Source organism: Syngnathus acus, chromosome 10 (assembly GCF_901709675.1).
Source record: "Syngnathus acus chromosome 10, fSynAcu1.2, whole genome shotgun sequence".
NCBI classification, from domain to species: domain Eukaryota; kingdom Metazoa; phylum Chordata; class Actinopteri; order Syngnathiformes; family Syngnathidae; genus Syngnathus; species Syngnathus acus.
The window spans coordinates 16,467,583-16,488,001 of record NC_051095.1 but is presented as its reverse complement, the minus strand read 5'-3'; the positions used below and the strand labels follow the sequence as shown (position 1 = coordinate 16,488,001).

The following is a 20,419-nucleotide window of genomic DNA, read 5'->3' as shown; positions in this document are numbered from 1 at the left end:
CTTGTTTTTGTACATTTACTTTTCGTGATGGAAAATATAAAAGTTTATTTTTAAAACGCAAAACCATTTAGTCAATGCTATATTGAAATGTTTGACAACATTGTATGTGTCGAGAAAATTATAGAAAACAATCACGTTCGTGAGAAAGCAATAATGAAGAATTTATGATTCTCACAATGACCACCAATAAATATTAAGAAATTCCTCCAAAATCTTAAAGACTGCATACCTCCAAGGGGTCGAAAGAATCATGAAGCTCATCAACAAAGTCAGACGGACTTTTCTTCAGAGTCTGGTCAGCAGGCAGCGTGTTGTCATTGTAGGAAGACACAAACTTAAAGTCACTGGTTCTGGAGCCCGTTGTCAAGTAGGCGTCATAGTTGTAGGTGCTGCGTAATGTTCCCGTGCCGTCTACATCTGCGTAATTAGGAGGCAGATACGCGCTAGGGATGGCAACTGCTCCATCAAACAACAGTCTGGGCTTTCTCCTGCGACAAAACCTCACAGCCATGACCACCATGATGAAGGTCAGGAAGAAGGTGGACACGGACACCAGCGCGATGATCAGATAAGAGGTCAGCTTGGAGTTCTTCTCGTCATAAGAAATGTCCTTCAGCTCCGGCACCTCGGCCAGGTTATCCGAGATAAGCAAATACATGGAGCAGGTGGCCGACAGAGGTGGCTGTCCGTTATCGTTGATGGCCACAATCAGGTTCTGCTTCATATTGTCAGACTCCAAAATATCCCGTTGGGTCCTGATTTCTCCGCTGTGGAGACCAATGGTGAAAAGTCCCGCTTCTGTGGACTTGAGGATGTGATAGGACAGCCAGGCGTTCTGCCCCGAGTCGGCGTCCACCGCGATCACTTTGGACACCACAGAACCTCCGTGTGCAGCTTTGGGGACCAGTTCGGTCATGAAGGAGTTGCCCTCCGGGGTGGGGTACAGGATCTGAGGAGAGTTGTCATTCACGTCCCAGATGAACACGCTGACGCTCACGTTGCTGCTCAGCGGAGGAGAACCATTGTCCCTGGCCATCACGTGGACTTGGAAACTCCTCAGGTGTTCGTAATCAAAGGACCTGACGGCGTGGATCGCCCCCGTGTCGCCGTTGACAGACACGTAAGAGGACACCGGGGCGCCGTTCACCTCAGCAGGTATGAGAGAATAAATGACTGTGCCATTCTGTCTCCAGTCAGGGTCTTGAGCACTGACAGAGCATAAAGTGGAGCCAGCTTTGTTATTTTCACTCACGTATGCACTGTAGGACTGTTCCTCAAATACGGGCGGGTTGTCGTTGATGTCTCCCACAAACAAGTGGATGCTTTTAAAGGAGGACAGAGGAGGAGAGCCCTCGTCAGTGGCGCTGATTGTAATGTTGTAATCAGACACGAGTTCACGGTCTAGAAGTCCAGTAGTGACCAGAGAATAATAGTTTTTGATAGATGGAACTAACTTGAAGGGGACATTTTGTTGAATGGAGCAATGCACCTGTCCATTCTGCTCAGAGTCTTTGTCCTGCACATTTATGATGCCCACCTCTGTACCAGGTGAAACGTTCTCTGGTATTTGATTAGTCAAAGACTTTAAATTGATTACAGGGGAATTGTCATTTACATCATTAAGTTCAATGATTAATGTTGAATAAGACACTAAACCAAGACCATCTTTAGCACTTATTTGCATTTCATAAGATGAGACTTTCTCATAATCAACAACACCAGCCACTTTCACTTCTCCAGTTTTGGGGTGCAAAGTAAAGACTTTGTTATTGTCATCAGACGCATGGTCAAATGCGTATGTGATTTCACTATTTATTCCTTCATCTCTATCACTTGCACTCACTGTGATCACCATTGTATCAAGAGGTGAGTTTTCAGGCAGACTGGCTTCATACACTGTCTGGCTAAACACCGGGGCGTTATCATTAGCGTCCAACACAGTGACGTGTATTTAGACTGTACCTGATCTCTGAGGAGAGCCGCCATCATATGCAGTCAGCAAGAGCATCATGTCATTTTTATCTTCTCTATCTAATTCTTTGTCTAAAAGCAATTCACAGTATTTACGTCCACCAGCTTTAGTTTTTACATTTAATTTGAAATTATCATTCTCCTGCAAAGTGTAGCTTTGAACAGCATTTTCTCCCATGTCACCATCATGTGCTTCTCCGAGTAGGAAACGCTCCCCCTTATGTGCTGATTCCCGAATTTCTAATTTGAGCATCTCTTCATTGAACTGTGGTGAATTATCATTAATATCTAGAACACGAATACTAATACGGTGTAGCTCTAAGGGGTTTTCCAGTACGAGCTCTTGTTTTAAATTACACGATGCCTTTTTACCGCAAAGCCCTTCTCTGTCGATCCTTTCCTGCACAATCAAGTCACCCGTGTTGAGGTTGACGCCACAGTGCTGGGCGTTGTTATCCTCTGGATCAATGCGTGCTTTGCGAGCAGACAACTGGCCCAAATCAAGTCCCATATCCTTGGCGAGATTCCCGATTACAGATCCACGTTTCATTTCCTCTGGGATAGAGTAGCTCACGTCTCCACTGACGGTGCGGAAGAAAAAGAGCAGAAAAGCAAGGCCGTAGCCAAACGACGCATATCTTTTGTTCTCCATTCCACTGAAAATATTTGTAAGAATTAATTCCATTGTGACCGGAGATGGACAATAACGTCAATATGATTGTCCTTTGGTCAATCCACAGCTTTTACAGTCCAACATTTAGAGCACAGCTCCACAAAACTAAAATCTGGTTTGCGCGTCGACGGAATGGGTGGGAAACTGAGCTGCTTTTGTTCATGAGTACATACTGACCTCTAGAGTGCATTTATCGACATAACACCTAGTTGGTGTTTATGACTGCAAACAAAATCATTCTCAACATAACGAGGATAAGCTGATCATATATTGTAAAAACACATTTGATAATTATTTTTTTTACAAAAAAAACAACCAAGTATAAAAGGGGTTTTATTTTGACAAATAAAATCAACTTAAAGTATAACCTACTTCTAAAATATTGTAATGACCGGTTTTCTAAATTACAAAACCTAAATCGAAGAAAAAGCTGACGAGTCAGTGGAGAAAAAAAAGTTCGAGTCATTTCAGAACTATGGACAGCGAGAGAGCCAGCGGTTTTCCCAACCGGCCGTATTTACCAACGTAGCATAAATTGTTGTAAATATATGAAGCTTCTCAAGCAAAAATATTTAGATTTACAAAGTCTTTAAAGTCCAAGTCTTTTTGTTAAACCAAGTCAATAATTGTGATGCTATACTTGCAAAGTATATATTATTTAGAACGTCTACTTTCTCAATTATGACTCTAGTATTATTAGCCAATAAAAGTCGGACTACGACAGAGAGTGGTTGCCAACCAATCACGTGGCACAGATAGATAATAAAAACAACCATTCTCACTTAATTTCACAGTGAGTAGGAACTGAAACGACATTTCCTGCATCAAAGTCAGACAATGCACCACCACACCATTAGTCACTTCCGCACGAAATTTAGTTTGGCATGTTTGTGAATTTGGTCGACCGTGCTGTGTAATCATGCTGCGCTTTGTATGGCTCAAAAATAGGGCCCAAAAAAATTTTAATGCATAAATATACAGAGAGCCGATACAACTTTTACTTTGCTGATATAAATTCTGTGTCCCAACTAGAAAGATACAATATAAGCGAAGCAGCTAATGTATTTTAAAAGCCTTGATAACTGCCCAACAATGAAACTCTCAACAGTGTGTTTGTCCACAATTCATTGACCCAGACCCAAACATAATACTGCAAACATTAACAACCACACCTATGAAATAAAAATATTCAAAACACTTGAAAAGTCAAAGATTAGCCAGATAATCAACTTCAATGGTCAGCCCTGTTAAAATCCACATTGCATGAATTGGGAAATTAGGTTTTCCTCAAAGAAATCAACTGGAAATTAACAAAATCTCAATCGAAAAAATGATGACAAACTTCTTTCAAAAATTAGGATTGATAGTTTAGATGAGTTGGATTGGAAACGTGTGCTAGAAAAAAATGAATTGTTCAAATTTGATCATGAAATATGATCAGAACACTTGTCATAGCAATAAACTTGGTGGGCAGCGACATATTCCTAATGCATAGAAGAAAGTATTATGGGTATTTACATATCAAAAGCTGCCTACCTCCAGGGGGTCAAACGAATCATGAAGCTCCTCAACAAAGTCACTTGGACTTTTCTTTAGAGTCTGGTCAGCAGCGAGCGTGTTGTCATTGTAAGAGGACACAAACTTAAAGTCGCTGGTTCTGGAGCCCGTTGTCAAGTAGGCATCATAGTTGTAGGTGCTGCGTAAAGTTCCCGTGCCGTCCACATCTGCGTAATTAGGAGGCAGATACGCGCTGGGGATGGCAACTGCTCCATCAAACAACAGTCTGGGCTTTCTCCTGCGGCAAAACCTCACAGCCAGGACCACCATGATGAAGGTCAGGAAGAAAGTGGACACGGATACCAGCGCGATGATCAGATAAGAGGTCAGCTTGGAGTTCTTCTCGTCGTAAGAAATGTCCTTCAGCTCCGGCACCTCGGCCAGGTTATCCGAGATAAGCAAATACATGGAGCAGGTGGCCGAGAGAGGGGGCTGTCCGTTATCTTTGACGGCCACAATCAGGTTCTGCTTCATGCTGTCAGACTCCAAAATGTCCCGCTGGGTCCTGATCTCTCCGCTGTGGAGACCGATGGTGAAAAGTCCCACATCTGTGGACTTGAGGATGTGATAGGACAACCAGGCATTCTGTCCCGAGTCGCCGTCCACCGCGATCACTTTGGACACCACAGAACCTCCGTGTGCAGCTTTGGGGACCAGCTCGGTCATGAAGGAGTTGCCCTCCGGGGCGGGGTACAGGATCTGAGGAGAGTTGTCATTCACGTCCCAGATGAACACATTGACACTCACGTTGCTGCTCAGCGGAGGAGAACCGTTGTCCCTGGCCATCACGTGGACTTGGAAACTCCGCAGGTGTTCGTAATCAAAGGACCTGATGGCGTGGACCGCCCCCGTGTCTCCATTGACAGACACGTAGGAGGACACCGGGGCGCCGTTCACCTCAGCAGGTAAGAGGGAATAAATGACGGTGCCGTTCTGTCTCCAGTCGGGGTCTCGAGCACTGACAGGGCATAAAGTGGAGCCAGCTTTGTTATTTTCACTCACATATGCGCTGTAGGACTGTTCCTCAAACACGGGCGGGTTGTCGTTGATGTCTCCCACGGACAAGTGGATGCTTTTGGAGGAGGACAGAGGAGGAGAGCCCTCATCAGTGGCGCTGATTGTAATGTTGTAGTCTGACACTAGTTCACGGTCAAGAGGCCCAGTGGTCAAAAGAGAATAGTAGTTTTTAATAGAAGGAACTAACTTGAAGGGGACATTTTGTTGAATGGAGCAACGCACCTGTCCATTCTCCTCAGAGTCTCTGTCCTGTACGTTAATAATGCCCACCTCTGTACCAGGTAACACGTTCTCTGCCACTGGATTAGACAGTGATTTTACTTGTATCACGGGAGTGTTATCATTTACATCAGTGACGTCAATTACTACTTTACAGTGTGATGAAAGTCCATAACCGTCTTTAGCATCCACCCGCATTTCATACTTTGAATTACTTTCAAAATCAAGAGAGCCAATGACTTTAATCTCTCCAGTTTTACTATCGATCGAGAATACTTTTCTAGCCTTTTCAGCAATGCGACTAAAATCATAAGTAATTTCACCATTGACACCATTGTCTGCGTCAGTTGCACTCACTGTGACAGCAATAGTTTCCAGCTCTGCATTTTCTGGCAGGCTGGCCTTGTACACATCATGACCAAATACTGGGGCGTTATCATTTGCATCAAGCACCGTGATATGCACTTGTGCCGTTCCTGATCTTTCCGGCTTGCCCCCATCACTGGCAGTGAGCACCAGGCTTAAATCATGTTCTGTTTCACGGTCAAGCTCTTTGTCTAACACCAATTCAAGATTCTTTGATCCATCTGAATTCTCTCGCACCGATAAAACGAAATGTGCATTGTTTTGTAAGAAATATTGTTTAACAGAATTTTGCCCAACGTCGGCGTCATCTGCTTCATTCACGCGATATCGAGTTCCCTTGACAGCGGATTCCCTTATTTCCAGCTTTATTTCATCCTTTGGAAAGACGGGGGAATTGTCATTTACATCCAGAATGAGTACCGTAATACGATGCAGCTCCAACGGGCTTTCTAACACCAATTCATATTTAAGCATACAAGTCAAGCTCTCTCCGCACAGCTCCTCTCTGTCGATCCTCTCCCGAATCACAAAATTTCCCGTTTTGACGTCAAAGTCGCAGTAACGCACATCCCCGTCAACAGTGTCAATACGGGCCTTACGAGAGATCAATGCCCGTCTTTCTAGTCCGAGGTCTTTGGCAATATTCCCAACAATGGATCCGGGTCTCATCTCCTCCGGAACAGAATAGCTGAGCTCTGCAATGGCGATGTCGGCACAAAAAACAAAGCCGTGAAAAAAGATAAGCAGCAGGTGAGCTCGGTGATCCATTTTCACTAAGTAACTATAGAAATTAGTAGTTCAGACGGGGGGGAAATGCACACGTCTGAAAAGAAGTGCAGATCGCTAAACAATAGCTGGTCTGGTTGAATCACGCCTGCTTCATGTGGAGGAGGGAAAAAAACAAATCCACAACATAGTATATACGAGTATAGAGCGACATCTTGAGTCTACTTTGAATATTGCGCGCTAATCTGAGAAGAGAATTAAATACGTATTGCCGTTTTCAATACTGTCTATCAACCCCGTAATTGGTAGCAAATTAAGGGGAGCGACATAAATCAGCACCAAGGACAGCGCCTGTGATGGGGAGACCTGGCCGTTTGGTCTACAGATTTTTCTATCCACAAATGCAGATGTAACCCAGTGACAAAATATGAAAATATCACATCAGCATATTCCTTTCCATTTTTAAAATATCTTCTCTTTATTTATTATTCTGAGAAATTTGGCTCTTGAGATCAAAATTAACCCAGAAGTAACAGGTGAAAATGAGGGCCTGTTAAATAGTTCTGCTAATCTTGTCTGTTTCCCCGTCGAAAGCTAATTCTGCCTCGACAAGCCATAAGCAGTCATGACTGTTTGCCTGTCCGACTCGGCGCTGTAACAACTTAACCGTTGCTACTAGTAGTCCGAAAACCACAACCAATCGCCACCAAAATGCATAAGCACATTCCTTCTATTGTCCAATTCAACCAGTAAAAATGATATTTAAAATGTGACACAAGGGTCGTCACTCCATGTTATATTTTAACATTTACGATAGACCTGTGCAACTATTTTAGAGCTGTATGAATAAGAAAACACTACCATGTTAAATTGACATGCATTCATGGTGATAACAAGGAATTTTCTATTGGAAATACACAGGCCCATTTGTTATTAAAGACATCACACACTCAGAAATAAACCCAAAGCATCAATATGCACTGAAAAGTGACCATCAGTTTCATTTTGGAATTTGTATACATATTGTACACATAAGTTATGCGTACTTTTCGAAAGGAACAAGCTAATTTACCACAATATATTGGGTGATGGACGTTAAACTGTTGATTGTACAGGTGTACCCTACCTCTGGCGAATCGCGCAGCTGATCGAAAACCTCAGCAAAGTCACTCGGGCTTTTCTTCAGAGTCTGGTCAGCAGGTAGCGTGTTGTCATTGTAGGAAGACACAAACTTAAAGTCACTGGTTCTGGAGCCTGTTGTCAAGTAGGCGTCATAGTTGTAGGTGCTGCGTAAAGTTCCCATGCCATCCACATCTGCATAATTAGGAGGCAGATACGCGCTGGGAATGGCAACTGCTCCATCAAACAACAGTCTGGGCTTTCTCCCGCGACAAAACCTCACAGCCAGGACCACCATGATGAAGGTCAGGAAGAAGGTGGACACGGACACCAGCGCAATGATCAGATAAGAGGTCAGCTTGGAGTTTTTCTCGTCGTAAGAAATGTCCTTCAGCTCTGGCACCTCGGCCAGGTTATCTGAGATGAGCAAATACATGGAGCAGGTGGCCGAGAGAGGGGGCTGTCCGTTATCTTTGACGGCCACAATCAGATTCTGCTTCATGCTGTCAGACTCCAAAATGTCCCGCTGGGTCCTGATCTCACCGCTGTCGAGACCGATGGTGAAAAGTCCCGCATCTGTGGACTTGAGAATGTGATAGGACAGCCAAGCGTTCTGCCCCGAGTCGGCGTCCACCGCGATCACTTTGGACACCACAGAGCCTCCATGTGCAGCATTGGGGACCAGCTCGGTCATGAAGGAGTTGCCCTCCGGGGCGGGGTACAGGATCTGAGGAGAGTTGTCATTCACGTCCCAGATGAACACGCTGACGCTCACGTTGCTGCTCAGCGGAGGAGAGCCGTTATCCCTGGCCATCACGCGGACTTGGAAACTCCTCAGGTGTTCGTAATCAAAGGACCTGACGGCGTGGACCGCCCCCGTGTCTCCATTGACAGACACGTAGGAGGACACCGGGGCGCCGTTCACCTCAGCAGGTAAGAGAGAATAAATGACGGTGCCGTTCTGTCTCCAGTCGGGGTCTCGAGCACTGACCGAGCATAAAGTGGAGCCAGCTTTGTTATTTTCACTGACGTATGCGCTGTAGGACTGTTCCTCAAACACGGGCGGGTTGTCGTTGATGTCTCCCACAGACAAGTGGATGCTTTTCGAGGAGGACAGAGGAGGAGAGCCCTCATCAGTGGCGCTGATTGTAATGTTGTAATCAGACACAAGTTCACGGTCGAGTGGCCCAGTCGTCACCAGAGAATAATAGTTTTTGATGGAAGGAATTAACTTGAAGGGGACGTGTTGTTGAATGGAGCAGCGAACCTGTCCATTATTTTCAGAGTCTCTGTCCTGCACATTAATGATGCCCACCTCTGTACCAGGTGACACGTTCTCTGGTATTGGATTTGATAGTGAATTTAAATATATTACAGGGGCGTGATCATTTACATCAGTAAGATCTATAAGGACCTTAGCGTACGAGTTCAATCCCAGTCCATCCTTCGCTACAACCCTCAGTTCAATTATATTTTTCTTTTCAAAGTCTGTCATGCCAGTTACAACAATTTCCCCTGTTTTACTGTTAATTGAGAAAGACTGCAAATCGGCCTGGGAAATAAGTCCAAAATCATAAGTAACATTGCCATTGATCCCATCGTCTGCATCAGTCGCACTTACTTTAACTACCACAGTATTTAAAGGGGAGTTTTCAGCCAGACTGACTTTATAAACATTTTGAGTAAACACAGGGACATTATCATTAGCATCAAGTACAGTGATTTGGAATATTGCAGTCCCTGATCTCTGTGGAGAGCCACCATCCACTGCCTTAAGAAGCAAGCTTATTTGTTGTTGCTTTTCTCTATCAAGTTTATTCCCTAAAACAAGTTGCACTCCATTGCCATCTTCCACAAGAGTAAAGTATTCGTTCTTTTCCAAAATGTATTTCTGAACTGAATTTTTACCAATGTCGGCATCATGAGCTTCTTCAATTAAGAATGGAGTCCCCTTTTCTGCTGATTCGCTGATTTCCATCACGATTACGTCCCTTTTAAACTGCGGGGCGTTATCATTTATGTCTTGAACATGTATATGTATTCGATGTAATTGCAATGGATTCTCGAGCACAAGCTCCTGGGTTACAACACACGTTGGTTTAGGGCCACAGAGGCTCTCTCTATCAAGCCGCTCGGCAACATTCACATCACCAGTTCTCAAATTGAGGGCACAAAAGCGGTCGTGATTCCCTTCACTAAAGCGAGCCTTGCGCGCTGACAGTGTATTTACACCCAGACCGAGGTCTTTGGCTATATTTCCAATCACAGTTTCCGGTTTCATTTCCTCCGGTATGGAATAACTGACCTCGGCAGATATAGGATGAAGCACAAGGAGAAAGACGACAAAGCGCGTAGACAGGCCAAGCCTCCTCAAAAAGACTTCGAGATCCATCCTTTCAGATGAAAATGTAATCCAAAAGGGAAAACGAATATCCTGGTTTATGTCCCGTTCAAATTGACAATTATGAGTTTTCTGGAGCGCTGGAATGAGACAAATGCTCGACTAGAAACCAACACCGTGATTCTGCAGCCACAGAAGCACAAAGCACTGGAGCAACGGGCGGAGATCTACAACGAATATTGCAACAATACCAATAAATTGTTAGACAGCGACACTGCGCGTCCATTTATATAGAGCATGTGATTAAATGGCAAGGGTGACACTATAACTGCATTAGCCTCCACGAATAAAATCGTAATTATAACCCTCGATGGCGGATTTATTTTTTTCAATCGATATGGTAAAACACAGGGGCAAATTTTAAAACAACACTATGAAAAACTGCGTTAATATGTAGCTACGATTAAATGACCAACATCGTTTCGAGATAACATAGAATGTTTCATGCATAAGCAGCACGATGAATGAGGGCCTTTTAGCTCATTGGAGCACGGCCGGCCTGTGCGTCATGACGTCGTCGCCGCGGATTTTTTCGTCATGCATACACACGTCCACACCGTCACTCACACGCAAACATTCACACCGTCACATGTGGGTATTGAACTCACGATGTCGGCACACAAGACAAGCAAGTGTACCCCTACACCATCAGGGACTCCCGGATATAAACCTTTACTACCCCAAACCATGGGATCGAAAATGATATTTGCAGTACAAATCTGCACCATTTTTTGCAACAACAGGGGTATTTTTTTTCCATGTCACACATGGCAAAAGTTTTTAATAACCCAAAAACAACGTGACATCACAAACCATCATAGATGGGACTAAAACGAATTAGAGCATGGCTCCTTGTTCCTACAATCACAGCAAGTTGGGGGGTTTTCCCGGTTCCGACATTTTCATAATCTATTGTACTGTAACTCATAAATTATGGGATCAGAAATTATAATATTTGTAGCAGAAAACAAGCACAAATACAATTTGGTCACTCTGGACTATGCAGCAGACTGGGTGATCATTTTAAAAAATAAAAAAAATAAAACAGCACAACGACGATTTTAGCGACACAAACCACCACCTTAAAAACACCAATGACAGTGAGTAGCCTATATTTCATTGGCTTAGGGCAGGGGTGTCCAAACCTTTTCTAAAGGGGGCCAGATTTGGCAAGATGAAAATGTATAGGGGTTGACCTATATGATATTCCTCGAACCTCGATCCTTTGCTGTGCTGTCTGCAGATAGGTTAATATTGCAAATCTATTGTCAATTGCATTACCTGGACAGTTAAAGATTAAAATAATAAATGAAATACAAATGAACGATTTTATGAAAGTTGAATGATTTTATTTTTTTTTGCAAGTACAAAACCTTCAACGCATGAAATCACAAAACAATAATAAATCATGTTTTTGCACCACTTTGCACTCCATGCATTAAATTAAAGATAATTTTTACTTGTTTTATCACGTATTCTAAGCATTTTTAGCTCATTAAATCATGAACTATAACACAAATTAATATTTTAAATACCAATTGTATCATGTCAGAATTTTAATCCAAATGAAATAATTCTCCGCTTTGTCTTTGTTTTAAACTTCATCCACAACAAAATACTTCGTAATCACAAATTATTAATCCATAGTTTTGTCTTTGTTTGCAATCACTGAGTGGGCGGCGCGGACGCGCAGTAGTGTTTGTGGAGTTAGTGATAGACAGCGCTCACCAGTATTTTGCCTTTCCCTGTGCAGCGTCACTAAAAGCGTCTCTGATTTTAGAGTCTCCTAGTCCTTGAACTGCGGACATTTGAATGAGGAAGTGTCAGTGTTCTTGATGTTCTTGCAAACTGGCACCTGTGTGCGCGTGAACTGGGAAGGGACCGGGGAGAACGCGCTCGCACCCGATCATGAGCGCTCGCTCATGTGCGCGTTCCCGTTCGGAGGAGTTTAATTTCTGTGGCTTGCTCTGGGGCGCGCAGCTCCGCGCGACAGTGCCAGCGGGCCACTTATTATTTATTTTATGACACAATGCTTCGGGCCGGTCTAAATTTAGACAAGGGAGGATTTAGCCCGCAGGCCGGCTTTCGTGCATGGGCTAGTTTAGGGGGTTAAAGTCACGCAAATATCAACTAAATATTTCACGTTCGAAAATGCAGGATTATATTGGATACGTGAATCAAGAGGAAACATTCAATCCCCGAGTACAGCTGTCAAAGTGATAACCTCACAAAGTTAAACATCTCATAGAACTGAAAGGACTTCGATCAAGAATCAACTATGTGCAATGTGTGATGTTTTGAAAGCATAAGGAAATAGAACACATAGGATTTCATCCATCCATCCATCCATCCATCCATCCATCCATCCATCCATCCATCCATCCATCCATCCATCCATCCATCCATCCATTTTCTATACTGCTTGTTCATTTAGACAATATTCTTAATAGAAGGAAATCAAATAAAAATGTTTTATGGTCTGTGAAGAAACAAATATTTGTAATAGCATATAATGTCTTTTCTTGTCTAGTGTATATGGCATTATAGTTTTGACCCCTGTAATATCGAGCTGAGGCGATGAACAAAAATTAATGGAACATATGCATGTTCAGACTTTTCACCAATGAAAAGTGTGCTTTTGTTTTTGTTATAACGGCAATTAAGCCTACCATCTTATAGAACGTGGGTAAAAGATACATTTAGTATTCCTACCTCGTCAACATCACCAAAAGCCTCAAGAAATTCTGTTGGGCTTTTCCTCAGCGTCTGGTCAGCAGGCAGCGTGTTGTCATTGTAAGAAGACACAAACTTAAAGTCACTGGTTCTCGAGCCCGTTGTCAAGTAGGCGTCATAGTTGTAGGTGCTGCGTAAAGTTCCTGTGGCGTCCACATCTGCGTAATTAGGAGGCAAATACGCGCTGGGGATAGCAACTGCTCCATCAAACAACAGTCTGGGCTTTCTCCTGCGACAAAACCTCACAGCCAGGACCACCATGATGAAGGTCAGGAAGAAGGTGGACACGGACACCAGCGCGATGATCAGATAAGAGGTCAGCTTAGAGTTCTTCTCGTCGTAAGAAATGTCCTTCAGCTCCGGCACCTCGGCCAAGTTATCCGAAATAAGTAAATACATGGAGCAGGTGGCCGAGAGAGGGGGCTGTCCGTTATCTCTGACGGCCACAATCAGGTTCTGCTTCATGCTGTCTGACTCCATAATGTCCCGCTGGGTCCTAATCTCGCCGCTGTGGAGGCCAATGGTGAAAAGTCCCGCATCTGTGGACTTGAGGATGTGATAGGACAGCCAGGCGTTCTGTCCCGAGTCGGCGTCCACCGCGATCACTTTGGACACAACAGAGCCTCCATGTGCAGCTTTGGGGACCAGCTCGGTCATAAAGGAGATGCCCTCCGGGGCGGGGTACAGGATCTGAGGAAAGTTGTCGTTCACGTCCCAAATGAACACGCTGACGCTCACGTTGCTGCTCAATGGAGGAGAACCGTTGTCTCTGGCCATGACGTAGACTTGGAAACTCCTCAGGTGTTCGTAATCAAAGGACCTGATGGCGTGGATCGCCCCCGTGTCACCGTTGACAGACACGTAGGAGGACACCGGGGCACCGTTCACCTCAGCAGGTAAGAGGGAATAAATGACGGTGCCGTTCTGTCTCCAGTCGGGGTCCTGAGCACTGACCGAGCATAAAGTGGAGCCAGCTTTGTTATTTTCAGTCACGTATGCGCTGTAGGACTGTTCCTCAAACACGGGCGGGTTGTCGTTGATGTCTCCCACAGACAAGTGGACGCTTTTCGAGGAGGACAGAGGAGGAGAGCCCTCATCGGTGGCGCTGATTGTAATGTTGTAGTCTGACACAAGTTCACGGTCGAGTGTCCCAGTCGTCACCAGAGAATAGTAGTTTTTTATAGAAGGAACTAACTTGAAGGGGACATTTTGTTGAATGGAGCAGCGGACCTGTCCATTCTGCTCAGAGTCTCTGTCTTGCACATTAATGATGCCCACCTCTGTGCCAGGTGACACATTCTCTGCTACTGGATTGGTCAGTGACATTAAATTGATCAAAGGGGCGTTGTCATTTAAGTCAGTAATATCTATTAAAACTTTGGCATAGGAAGTCAATCCCAAACCATCTTTAGCTTCCACTTTAATTTCAAAAGAAGCAATTTCTTCGAAATCAATCAAACCAGTTACTTTAATTTCCCCAGTGGTGGGATCAATATTAAATAAATTATGTTCATCAGATACATGGCCAAAATCATAACTCACATTCCCATTCACCCCTTCATCTGCATCAGTTGCACTAACATTAATAACTATTGTACCCGGGACAGAATTTTCAGGCAGACTGGCTTTATAAACAGCCTGGCTGAACACTGGGGCGTTATCATTAGCATCCAGCACAGTAACGCGTATGGCTACTGTGCCTGATCTCTGAGGAGAGCCGCCATCTAAAGCTGTGAGAAGCAAATTCATCTCACTTTGCTTTTCTCGGTCCAGTTTTTTTTCTAAGACAAGCTCAACTTTATTGTTGTCAACAGTGAGAATAAAATTGTTATTATTTTGCAGAGCGTACCTTTGAACAGCATTTTGGCCTATATCTGCATCATGAGCCTCCTCAATTGAAAAACGGGTTCCCTTTTCAGCTGACTCCTGTATTTCCATTACAATCAAATTATTTTTAAATTTTGGAGCGTTGTCATTGACATCTTGAATGTGGAGATTTATGCGATGAAGCTCAAGAGGATTTTCTAACACCAAATCCATTTTAACAGTGCAAGATGGTTTCTTCCCGCAAAGGCTTTCTCTATCTATTCTCTCCGATGTGATCAAATCTCCCGTGCTCAAACTAATCTCAAAATACTGCTTACGTGTCCCGGCAACATTAACACGGGCATTTCGTGTAGAAAGCGTCCTCGGATCAGCACCAAGTTCTTGTCCGATATTTCCAACAACCGACAGACGTTTCATCTCCTCAGGAAAAGAATAGCTCAGATCCCCGTAGACGAGTTGCACCAGAAAAAAGACGGCAAGCAGAACCATCAGACAACACTTTGAGAGTTCGAGATGTTCCATGTTGACAAAATCTGCCCAAAAGAGATGGCATAAAAAATATTCCACACCGGTTGACGTCCCACACGCATAAGTATATCGGCACAAAAATGTCTAGTCCTGTTTTAACCACCCGCAGCAGAACAAAGCAGTCTGAGGCGTGAGAGAAGATGGTTCGCCTTGTACAGGTCAACAGTGACACCAGGAGTCGACTTTTATTATTGTCAAACAGTCCTAATAAACCTGAAAAATATTAAAAGATGTTTAGGGGGCAAATCCTTTTCTTTTTTTGTATTTGTGGAGTGAAAACATAGGTGTATTGTGTTATCATCCATTACTGCCATTAAGTTATCAATATCTATTATGACGCAATTTCAGAAACAACTATAATTATAATTAAACAACCATACACTCGTTGAATAAAACGGCAAGAACTGGGAAGAAACCTGTAATAGCTGTGTGACAGAAACTACAATATTGTGAGTAAGCACCACGGACAGTTACATCCGTATTTTGAAAGAAACGCGTCACAAACTAACAGGGAAGTTTTACCGCTGTGCAGTATAGGCAGCAAAAACAAACAAACAAACAAATAAACAAACAAGCAAAGAAAAATACAACATCACATCCTGAGAGTGGATGACACAAAAACAGACAATTGCAACTCTGATTATCCGACACGAGTCGCAGTGGGTGGACAGGCTACTTCACACCATTCAAAATGAAACTTAGTTGAAGCCAAATCGTGAAGATATTTGTTGTTAGACTAAAATTGACTATGCAACAATAAAGTAAAGGTAACATTTTTTTATTTTATTTAAAAGACTTATGTATTGGAATGCAGTAGGGAACAATACCCATTATCCATAGCAGTCACTTTCAAGCTGCTTAATCACAAGGAGCTCGCAACCATAACCAACACTATCCTACAACAAAGATCAAGATTTCCACAGCTTCAACAAACACAATTTACCAATGAAGAAAAAAATGAGTCCCATTTTCTATACAGCTTTTATGCACATTATTCACCAGTGACTTAAATTTATCCCAGCTGACTTTGCCAGTCTACAACCATTCACATGTGCAACACATTCAACATGCATGTTTTAGGGATATGAGAGGAAACTGGAGTACCAGGAGAAATTCCATGCAAAAATGGGCTAAACATGAAAACTCCACACAAGTTCCAAGTCCAGATTTGTCCAGTAATTCTAATTTATTTAGAGGATTATCTGATTCCTTCCACACTTCAAAGATACATCCAAACAAGCATCCATAGTAGCTGTGCTAACATTTCTGGATAATTCAAGAAATCAAGCTACTATGTCAGCTTGTAAACAGTTATTTTGACAGCACTGTTAACATTTGCAGATAATATAAAAAAGAGTTTCTGATGTGTTTTGATAATTCGTCAACAAAAAGCCGTGATGACCAGTAGTCAAGCATGGAGGGAAAAATGTCACACTCATTGTGACATACAATATTTTACCAGGCCAAATGGTGAACAGCCATTCATGGCCATTAGGCATTCTGATTACATACAGTTTTCTGCAGTAATATATTAAGTGCAAGTTTAATATTGCAAATCGACAGAAGTGTCAGAAAAAGTACAGAAAATGTACTTGACTAAAAAACTTGACTAAACAGAGAATTATTCTAAAACGAGGGCATCAAGATGAAGTGAAAAAAACAAAAACAATTAACAGTCTTCATTAGAATGACTCCTACCTCTTCAGAGGACCCAAGATCTTCAAAAGGATCCGCAAAATCACTTGGACTTTTCTTCAGAGTCTGGTCAGCAGGCAGCGTGTTGTCATTATAGGAAGATACAAACTTAAAATCACTGGTTCTCGAGCCCGTTGTCAAGTAGGCGTCATAGTTGTAGGTGCTGCGTAAAGTTCCCGTGCCGTCCACATCAGCGTAATTAGGTGGCAGATACGCGCTGGGGATGGCAACTGCTCCATCAAACAAAAGTCTGGGCTTTCTCCTGCGACAAAACCTCACAGCCAGGACCACCATGATGAAGGTCAGGAAGAAGGTGGACACGGACACCAGCGCGATGATCAGATAAGAGGTCAGCTTGGAGTTCTTCTCGTCGTAAGAAATGTCCTTCAGCTCTGGCACCTCGGCCAGGTTATCCGAGATGAGCAAATACATGGAGCAGGTGGCTGAGAGAGGGGGCTGTCCGTTATCTTTGACGGCCACAATCAGGTTCTGCTTCATGCTGTCAGACTCCAAAATGTCCCGCTGGGTCCTGATCTCCCCACTGTGGAGACCGATGGCGAAAAGTCCTGCATCTGTGGACTTGAGGATGTGATAGGAAAGCCAGGCATTCTGTCCCGAGTCGGCGTCCACCGCGATCACTTTGGACACCACAGAGCCTCCGTGTGCAGCTTTGGGGACCAGCTCGGTCATGAAGGAGTTGCCCTCCGGAGCGGGGTACAGGATCTGCGGAGAGTTGTCATTCACGTCCCAGATGAACACGCTGACGCTCACGTTGCTGCTCAGTGGAGGAGAGCCGTTGTCTCTGGCCATCACGAGGACTTGGAAACTCCTCAGGTGTTCGTAATCAAAGGACCTGACGGCGTGGATCGCCCCCGTGTCTCCGTTGACAGACACATAGGAGGACACCAGGGCGCCGTTCACCTCAGCAGGTAAGAGAGAATAAATGACGGTGCCATTCTGTCTCCAGTCAGGGTCTTTAGCACTGACAGAGCATAAGGTGGAGCCAGCTTTGTTATTTTCACTCACGTATGCGCTGTAGGACTGTTCCTCAAACACGGGCGGGTTGTCGTTGATGTCTCCCACGGACAAGTGGACGCTTTTCGAGGAGGACAGAGGAGGGGAGCCCTCGTCGGTGGCGCTGATTGTCATGTTGTAGTCTGACACTAGTTCGCGGTCCAGAGGCCCAGTAGTGACCAGAGAATAATAGTTTTTGATGGAAGGAACTAACTTGAAGGGGACATTTTGTTGAATGGAGCAGTGGACAAGTCCATTTTTTTCAGAGTCTCTGTCCTGCACATTAATGATGCCCACCTCTGTGCCAGGTGACACGTTCTCTGCTACTGGATTGGTCAGTGACTTTAAATTGATCACAGGGCCGTTGTCATTTACATCAGTAATGTCTATCACAATTTTAGCATATGATGTGAGCCCTAATCCATCTTTTGCTTGCACTTTCATTTCATAAGAATTATTCTCCTCATAATCAATCTCACCTGAGAGCTTAATTTCACCACTTTTGGGGTCAATTGTGAAGACAATTTTGTCGTCATTCGAAAGGTGGCCAACATTGTATGTTATGTCACCGTTTATGCCTTCGTCAGCATCAGAAGCGCTGACATTAATAATTACTGTATCTTGTGGAGAATTTTCAGGCAGACTGGCTTTATAAACAGCCTGGCTGAACACTGGGGCGTTATCATTAGCATCCAGCACAGTGATGTGTATGACTACTGTGCCTGATCTCTGAGGAGAACCTCCATCTAAAGCTGTGAGAAGCAAATTCATCTCACTTTGCTTTTCTCGATCAAGCTTATTTTCGAGAATAAGTTCAACCTTGTTGTTGTCAACAGCAAGAATAAAGTTTGCATTTCTTTGTAGAATGTAACGCTGAACAGCATTTTGACCTACATCTGCATCATGGGCCTCCTCGATTGCAAAACGACTGCCCTTTTCTGCCGACTCTCTTATTTCCATTTCAATTAAATGGTCATGGAATTTAGGAGAATTGTCGTTTATATCTTGAATATGAAAACTTACACGTTGAAGCTCCAAAGGATTTTCTAAAACCAGATCGACTTTTATGACACATGAAGGTTTCGTTCCACAAATGCTTTCTCTGTCAATCCTCTCTGACGTGATCAGGTCTCCGGTGCTCAGATTGATTCCATAATAATGTTTGCGTGTTTCCTCAAAATCAAATCGAGGCTTCCGGGCTGCAAAAGTCACCAAATCCGCTCCAAGATCTTTTGCTATATTTCCGACAACAGAGCCCCGTTTCATCTCCTCTGGAACGGAATAACTCAGGTCTCCATAAACGAGGGACACCATTGCGACGAAGGAAACAAAGCAGATCGGAAAAAACACGGAAAATCCTTTGTGTCCCATCTTGACGCAAAACACGTCCGATGATTAGGCAAATGGAAGTGCAGCTCCAGCGGAAAATACTACCCAAATAAATCAACAATTTTTGCCACAAAACATCAGCGAATACGGTCGGCAAAAATAAATGCCTATTCACGACCGTAAATCCGGTCAAATATGCCTGCAGTAATGGGTGGAGTGGTGCATCTACGTTCTGCAAGCCGAGAGCGACATCATCAGTCCATTTTTTTTCTTACACTCATAAGAAATAGTTATACAGCCTATTCTTTTTTTGGGGGGGGGGGGGGGGGGGGTGCGTTGTCTTATGAATATTTGAATAAATAACGCGATATTGGTGATGTACAGAAATGAAAAGGAATGTCTTGTGTAACACGTGATTTAGTCACCAATTGGTATTTTGATTTTTATATATCATTTAAGGGATTATAAATTGTTTCATAACATTTATTATTTTCTTAACATGCTGTAATGATGTGCACATTTATGTTGATCCTGTTTACGTGATGTTTGTGAATTGCTCTGATACGCCCTTTTTGTGGGGGCGGGTGAAAAGAGAAAATGAGGGAACGTGAGGGCGTGTGTTGAATTGTTGGGTGAAAAAGAATAAAGGGGTGGCTGAATTCAAGTCTTGCCGTGTCGGTAATTATTCAGCAAAGAAGGCACCAGAAAGGTACAGCACTGGAACCTTATTGTATTCCGCCATACTACGGCAAGAACAACAACATTTAAGGATAACACATTTTCCAAATGCATAAAAGTCCGTGCAAATTAAAAGGAGATTTAGAACGATCAATAAGAACTTGTATAAAAATTCAAATTCTGCTTGAGAGTTTTTCTCCACAGATCGAAGCTCATTTAAATATTATTAGATAAGTCATACTCACTTTTGTTACGATTTCATGTATGGTAAATGAATAAATAAGTTGATGACGTGTTAGAGATTTTCTTGCAGATGGAACTGAACTTTTGTTTCTTTACAGCTAAGTTAAACAAACGTTAACAACGAATATGGTTAGATGTATCGGAGGGGGAAGTAAAAGTGGCCAGAATAAAAATAGATGTAGAAAGTAGAAAGCAAGAAATATTGATGGGCAAATATAGTACGGTGAATAGGTAGTGTTAGATGCAAAAGTGGTTAATTAAAGCATCATATTTGACACGTATGAAAATAATTCATTATGAAAATGGCTATCCTTTCAACAAGA

General features: G+C 43.3%; 1 protein-coding gene across 7 annotated transcripts in view; it reads right to left on the bottom strand.

Annotated features, from left to right (window-relative positions):
- Positions 1 to 20,419, bottom strand: part of LOC119128672 (protocadherin gamma-C5-like) — a 212,343-nt gene that overhangs the window by 180,599 nt on the left and 11,325 nt on the right. Inside the window, exon 1 of one of the 7 annotated variants that reach the window (XM_037261319.1) lies at positions 16,836 to 19,348. The exons of 2 other annotated variants lie outside the window; for them this stretch is intronic. In XM_037261319.1, coding sequence (XP_037117214.1) covers positions 16,836 to 19,217 — 2,382 coding nt within the window. In that variant the 5' untranslated portion in view covers positions 19,218 to 19,348. Of the gene's footprint in view, positions 1 to 4,180; positions 6,661 to 7,655; positions 10,250 to 12,761; positions 15,255 to 16,835; positions 19,349 to 20,419 lie in introns of those variants that run through there. 4 more of the 7 variants (XM_037261321.1, XM_037261313.1, XM_037261305.1 and 1 more) reach the window with 4 other exon arrangements.